General features: G+C 45.5%; 2 protein-coding genes across 2 annotated transcripts in view; one reads left to right on the top strand and one right to left on the bottom strand.

The window, feature by feature from the left end:
* hdc (histidine decarboxylase) overlaps positions 1 to 4,339 on the top strand; it is a 10,721-nt gene extending 6,382 nt beyond the window's left edge. The window contains exon 11 of the mRNA XM_056478157.1: positions 3,746 to 4,339. Within this exon, the coding sequence (XP_056334132.1) occupies positions 3,746 to 4,330 (585 nt within the window). The 3' untranslated portion in view covers positions 4,331 to 4,339. The remainder of the gene's footprint in view (positions 1 to 3,745) is intronic.
* A 731-nt stretch (positions 4,340 to 5,070) lies between these two features.
* slc27a2a (solute carrier family 27 member 2a) overlaps positions 5,071 to 7,500 on the bottom strand; it is a 15,660-nt gene continuing 13,230 nt past the window's right edge. The window contains exons 9-10 of the mRNA XM_056478156.1: positions 6,824 to 6,954; positions 5,071 to 5,763 (exon numbers count right to left, since the gene is read on the bottom strand). Of these exons, the coding sequence (XP_056334131.1) occupies positions 5,587 to 5,763; positions 6,824 to 6,954 (308 nt within the window). The 3' untranslated portion in view covers positions 5,071 to 5,586. The remainder of the gene's footprint in view (positions 5,764 to 6,823; positions 6,955 to 7,500) is intronic.

Here is a 7,500-nt window from a genome sequence, read left to right as displayed (position 1 = left end):
GTCAATTTTCTAAAAGAGTTTTCTGATTTTATCTCTGACTTACTAGTTAAAACTGATAAAATACTAATTGTAGGAGACTTTAACATCCACATAGATGACGCTAACGACACATTAGGGCTCGCGTTTACGGACTTGCTGGTCTCACTAGGAATAAAGCAAAATGTTATTGGTCCAACTCATCGCCTAAGCATACACTAGATCTAATTCTGTCTTATGGAATTGAGGTCACTGATGTAGACATTATACCACAAAGTGATGATATTACAGACCACTACCTCTTACTATATAAGCTGTGTTTACCTGAAATTAGCAGATCCGCTCCGATATATCGCCCTAGTAGAACTATTGTTCCATCCACTAAAGATGAATTTATAAATAACTTACCTGATCTTTCTCTACTTCGAAATGCACCCGCAAACGCAAATGACCTTGATGTAGTAACCAGCAGTATGGATGCCATCTTTACTAAATACTGTGGCACCCATCAAACTAAAAAAGGCTAGAGAGAATAAATCTACACCGTGGTATAATAGTCATACCCGCACTCTCAAAACAGCAACCCGTGCCCTGGAACGTAAATGGAAAAAAAACTAATTTAGAAGTTTTTAGAATTGCATACAAAGACAGTATGTCCAGCTATAGGAGGGCTTTAAAATCTGCCAGGGCTGAGCACCTCCGCAAACTGATAGAAAATAATCATAACAATCCTAGATTCTTATTTAACACCATCGCTAAATTAACAAATAATCGGTCATCTTTGGAACAAAACGTTCCACCGCAAATTAGTAGTGATGACTTCATGAATTTATTCAGTGATAAAATAGAAGGCTTTAGACAGAAAATAGGAGATATTAAACTTTCTGCACCGCCTTATACTTCAGATCCAGTAAACACGCCTCTGAATCTAAATAACCTACAGTGCTTTAAAATCATAGAACAGGAAGAGCTAGACAAAATAATAAATAGCTCTAAATCAGCTACGTGTATATTGGACCCAATTCCAACAAAGTTACTGAAAGAATTGCTACCTGTTATAGGAGAACCTCTTCTTAACATTATCAACTCTTCTTTATCTTTAGGCCATGTTCCAAATCCTTACAAGTTAGCTGTTATTAAACCTATTATTAAGAAACCACAACTGGAACCCAGCAACTGAGCTAATTATAGGCCTATTTCAAACCTTCCATTTATATCTAAAATACTAGAAAAAGTTGTTTCTGCTCAATTATGCTCCTTTCTGCAGACCAACAATGTTTTTGAAGTGTTTCAGTCAGGTTTCAGAGCTCATCACAGTACAGAAACTGCATTAGTGAAAATAACCAACGATTTTACTCTTAGCTGCTGACCAAGGGTGCATCTCGCTATTAGTTCTACTCGATCTTAGTGCGGCATTTGACACCATTGACCATGGTATCCTTATTAATCGCTTAAAGTCTACAGGTGTCCAGGGACATGCCCTACAATGGTTTAAGTCATACTTATCTGACCGTTACCAGTTTGTGAATATTAATGGACAGCCTTCACAAATCAGCCCAGTAAAGTATGGGGTGCCTCAAGGATCAGTTTTAGGCCCTTTGCTGTTTACAATATACATGCTACCCTTGGGAGACATTATTAGAAGACATGGGATCAGCTTTCACTGCTATGCAGATGATACTCAATTATATATTTCAACTAAACCTGACGAGACGTCTAATCTGTCCAAGCTAACTGAGTGTATTAAAGATGTTAAAGACTGGATGACCAACAATTATCTTCTCTTAAACTCAGACAAAACAGAATTATTACTTATTGGGCCTAAATCCTGTACACAGCAGATCTCACAACTCGACCTACAATTAGAGGGATACAAAGTTAGCGTTAGCTCTACTATAAAAGATCTGGGTGTCATATTAGACAGCAATTTAACTTTTAAAAATCATATATCCCATGTCACAAAAACTGCTTTCTTTCATCTGAGAAATATCGCTAAGTTACGAAGTATGCTATCCATCTCAGATGCAGAAAAGCTAGTCCATGCTTTTATGACTTCTAGGCTGGACTACTGTAATGCACTGTTTGCTGGCTGCCCAGCATCCTCTATTAACAAACTTCAATTAGTACAAAATGCAGCTGCCAGAGTTCTTACCAGGTCTAGAAAATTTGATCACATCACCCCAATTTTATCCTCCTTACACTGGCTGCCTGTTAAGTTTCGTATTGAATTTAAAGTATTGCTTCTTACATATAAAGCTTTAAATAATCTAGCTCCTGTTTATCTAACCAATCTTCTGTCTCGCTACAATCCAACTCGCTCTTTAAGATCTCAAAACTCAGGGCTTCTGGTAGTACCTAGAATAGCAAAGTCGAGTAAAGGAGGTCGAGCCTTCTCATTTATAGCTCCTAAACTCTGGAATAGCCTTCCTGATAACGTCCGAGGCTCAGACACACTCTCCCAATTCAAAACTAGATTAAAGACCTATCTGTTCAGTAAAGCATACACTTAGTGCACCACTTAGGGGGCTTCCACACAGGTTATGCATCTTGCTGATATACACTATGAACAGCAGCTATGCTAATTATTTTCTTTATTCTCCATTTCCACCTGGGGATACTCTTCCCGAGGCCCTCAGACTATGCAGAGTCACTGATTCGACCCAAGACCAACGACGAGATGATCCCAAGGTTTCCATATCCTGGACCTGGCCGAATCCTGAACAACTACTGCGATGGTCATGGAGGAGTGGAGAACATGAGACTGATTCCTGTGACGCTCCAGAGACAGACGAGTCTTCGCTGAGGCCAGCTTCCAGCCTCCGCCACTGAGACTGCAGCTCTGCACAAGACGTTTGGCCAGTGGAGAAATTAAAATGGTCGTGCCCAACTGAGCCTGGTTTCTCTCAAGGTTTTTTTTCTTCACTTCCGCCATTAGTGAAGTTTTTTTTTCCCTCTCCGCTGTCTCCACTGGCTTGCATGGTTCAGGATCTGTAGAGCTGCGCATCGTTGGATTTGCTCTTCAATATTTGGACTCTCAGTAGTGATTATTAAACCACACTGAACTGAGCTAAACTGAACTGAACTTAAACACTACAAACTGAACTACACTGTTCCTATTTACTGTGACCTTTTATGTGAAGCTGCTTTGACACAATCTACATTGTAAAAGCGCTATACAAATAAAGGTGAATTGGAGCTCTGTCACCCAGGTGGAGCTCGGAGTAGAGCTGCTGCTTCACATCCAGAGAAGCAGCAGAGGGGCTCAGGTGTCTGATTCTGATATACCTCCCGGATGCCTACCTAGGATGGTGTTCCTGGCTTGTCCTACAAGGAGGAGACCTCGGGGAAGACCCAGAACAGGCGGGAGGGACTACTTGATGTCTCTCGGCTTGCCTGGAAATACCTTGGGATCCCTTGGAGGAGCTGGAGGAGAGTCTGGGAGAAGGAAGTCTAGGGGTCTCTCCTGACACTGCTACCCACGTGACCAGACCCCTGATAGGCAGAAGAAAATGGATGGATGGAAGACTATATTTTTACTTGTGTGAAAAATGCTTCTTGATTTAGGAATTTGTATATATTTGGACTAGAAACAATGACAAAAACTCTGAGTGAGAAAAGCTTGTTTTGGGTTGTGTGGGCACAGAGTTGATGTTGGGCTAATCATGATGAAATGGTGTTCAGTCTGCTGCAAATACTGAGAACACACACACACATATACACACACGGTCAGTGATCCTCCTGTTGATGTGTGTGTTTCCTCTGTGTGCAGGCCGGGAACGCAGCGACGCAGGAGTTACTGAGGAAACTGACCCGCAGCGGCCGCATGTTCCTGATCCCGGCGGCTGTGGGCAACCAGCTGATCCTGCGCTTCAGTGTGACGTCCCAGCTGACCACCGAGCAGGACATACGGCGGGACTGGAGCCTCATTCAGCAGGCGGCCCGCGAGGTTCTGCAGTCCGGCGTTATAACCCGGCAGCCCAGCGTGACCTCTGACCCTGAGGCAGAACCGGAGCCGCTGACCATCCACACAGAACCCCTGCTTGACCAGCGACTGGTGCGCCAGGGGCAGAGACGGGCCGTCCGCTCATACAGCTGCAGCGCAGAGCTGCCGCCGGTCCCCGGGCGCACACAGACACACCGGGACACGCCTCTGCAGCTGATCCCGGAGCAGCCCGAGCGCCCGCAGCACAGACGCCTGCTGAAGTTTCACAGCGTGCCGAGCCTGGCGCAGGTCTGGGCGCAGTGCGGCATGCAGCAGCTCCACCACCCCTTCAGGAGAGGCTTGATCACTAGCCGCGCCAGCTGCTTCACCTGCCCACCGCTGCCCGAGGGCACACCACTACCCACTAAATAACACACACCCACACACACACACACACACCGCCCGCTGCTTCACCTCCTCCCCATTGATTATTATTGATAATCAAAGTTCATGACCATTTACTTGCGTCTTTCAGTTCAGGCTCATTTCTGATAAGTGAGTGAAATAGTCACACTTAGCCTTATTTTACTCCATGTGTAAACTAGACCCATCAGCAGGACAGAACTGAGCCGCTACACCTACATCTACACCTACACATAAATAAATGATTGCACAGTGGCGCAGTGGGTAGCACATTCACCTCACAGTAAGTAAGTCGCTGGTTCGAGCCCCGGCTGGGTCAGTTGGTGTTTCTGTGTGGAGTTTGCATGTTCTTCCCGTGTTGGTGTGGGTTTCCTCCGGGTGCTCCGGTTTCCCCCACAGTCCAAACACATGCGCTATAGGGGAATTGATCAACTAAACTGGCCATAGTGTATGAGTGTGTGTGTGTGTGTGTGAATGAGTGTGCATGGGTGTTTCCCAGTAATGGGTTGCTGCTGGAAGGGCATCTGCTGCATAAAACATATGCTGGAATAGTTGGCGGTTCATTCCGCTGTGGTGACCCCAGATTAATAATTCGAAAAGAAAATAAATGACTGAATGAATCTCTGCTGTCTGTCCCACACGCTGTAGGGAGTCATAAGATCATGGTCCGAGTCAGAGGTTTATAATTAAATCAAATAAAAGATTTAAGATAAATAATTAAACAATAATGCAAATAAAACATTTACAACTTAATACAAAATGTTTTATTTATTTGTGTGAATCAACAGAGAACAGTGAATGTCTAACCTGCTGTTAAACGACTGATGATAAACCCCTGTACATCAGTCTGTTGGTAGAAATGCTTCTAGATCTAAATAGACAGCTGATTCCTGTGATGTTTATAACACACATACAGCAGTAATGAAGCAGACAGAGATGTCCCCCGCTCCTCTTCCCCCGCTCCTCTTCCTCCTCTAATATGAGGATCAGGTTTGAGTTCCTGCACAGCCTCATTTCATACAAACATTCATATCAATCTGTCATGTTAAAACTGTTTCCCACATGTATAATCCTGCTTCAGTGATTAAATACGGTGTGAATAACTCAGTGTTGGTGTACGGCTCGATCCTCTACACAATACTCGCTCAGCCTGTCAGTGGAGCTCATATCAGCTTCAGGTTTTCTCACTCGTCTTGTTGAATAATGTGAGCTGATGATGATAATAAAGCGCACACCGCGGGCTCGTGTGTGTGTGTGTGTGTGTGTCAGAGTCTGGTGCGTCCTGCAGCGATGGCGCTGAAGATCTCCTCCGTCAGCGGCACAAACGTCTGCTGGTTCTCCTCCATGATGTAGAGCCGGTCGCGGGTGGAGTTCGGGTCGAAGCCCTCCTGTACCAGCTGCACCTTCACCTGTTTGAAGGTTCCCGTCATGCGGAGCTCCTCCTGTGAACCAACAACACACAACTGAGAGACAGCAAACACACACACACACACACACACATGCACACACACACACACACACTTTCCAGATGTTTGCTGGATTTCTAAAATAAGGAAACAGGCATCCCAGGTGTCCCAGAAGCTGCAGGATGGACGCAAATGGGATATAATGTGCTGGAAATGGAGTTAGAACTATTCCTCCTAGAAGGTCGCTGGTTCGAGTCTTAGCTGGGTCAGTTGGTGTTTCTGTGTGGAGTTCGCATGTTCTCCCCGTGTTGGTGTGGGTTTCCTCCGAGTGCTCCGGTTTCCCCCACAGTCCAAACACATGTGCTAAAGGACAACTGAACAACTAAACTGGCCGTAGTGTATGAGTGTGTGTGTGTGTGAGAATGAGTGTGTATGGGTGTTTCCCAGTACTGGGTTGCAGCTGGAAGGGCATCCACTGTGTAAAACACATGTTGGAATAGTTGGCGGTTCATTCCACTGTGGCGACTCCTGATGAATAAAGGGACTCAGCTGAAGGAAAGTGAATGAATGAATGATAGTGTACGATGCTGTGATCTTCTGAGCACCTCCTGAGCCAGAGCTCTACATGGTGTACACACAGATGAATGAGTGTACAGCAGTGTGTGTGTGTGTGTGTGTGTGTGTGCGTGCGTGCGTGCGTGCGTGTGTGTGTGTGTGTGTGTGTGCGTGCGTGCGTGCGTGCGTGCGTGTGTGTGTGCTGCTGTTAGTCTCATCAGCTCAGTAAAGCAGCAGGATTGAGACTGTAATCCCCTTCTCCTGTTCTTCATGTGAGCCAGAGCTGTCCTGCTGTCTGTCTGCTCCTGCGTTCCCTCATTGCGTGTGGGCTTCAGCGCTCCTCTAATTCAGCAGTTTATTTGATCAGCTAATCGCTAACTCACACGATTAAAACAGAAGCTCAAATATTCGGACCTAATCTTCTACAGGCAATGCATTATTAAAATATCAGTCTGTAACTGGTGTCAGCTGTCATGTGTCCCCAACACTGGTCAGTAAACTGTGATAATCATCTGCTGGCGTGTTTGGGTCAGAGCTGTACCTGTATCCTGATGAAGCGCGGCCTGGCGTACGCCGGCAGGAGGTTCTTCATGTGTTCATAAGCAGCAGAACCATCAAACTCCATCCCGTCTGTCAGCTGCAGCGCCGCCATCCCCACACGACCCTCATGACCTGAGAAGAAGAGCAGAACACCTGAGCCTGACCTCTGACCTCTGAGGCAGATGACGCTGACCCTAAAGGCCGTTACTCAGAGCAGGATCACTGTAATGATGAAGATCTAGCTGTAGATGTCTGCCAGTGTTAGAGAACAGCACAACTGCAGCCATAAACACTCAGAGGAGTTTCCCAGAGGATGAACCATGAAACACTGACAGCCAATCAGAATCCAGAGAACATTAGAGCCCCAGACGCCACTGATGATGATGATGATGATGATGATGATCATCCCTCGCTTACAAGAGTATCACAGATCAGGACTATTGATCACACCATGGACAATAATGATCAGCTCATTGATCTGGAACTCCTGCTGGTGGACTGAAGTGTAAAGCTAGAACAGTAAAGTTCGTAGACACACTTTATGGTGGCGTGACAAAGCCTCGTCTGAAGGTTTGAGGTCGTTTTAAAGTGTAAGGTTTCTGGTATGGATTGGCATGTTTCTTGTTAGGCGGTTGATAGGGTGTTCTGAGTGGTTGCTAAAGTGTTGCTAGGGTGCTC

Source organism: Danio aesculapii, chromosome 18 (genome assembly GCF_903798145.1).
Source record: "Danio aesculapii chromosome 18, fDanAes4.1, whole genome shotgun sequence".
Taxonomy (NCBI): domain Eukaryota; kingdom Metazoa; phylum Chordata; class Actinopteri; order Cypriniformes; family Danionidae; genus Danio; species Danio aesculapii.
This window is presented reverse-complemented; position numbering and strand designations above follow the sequence as displayed.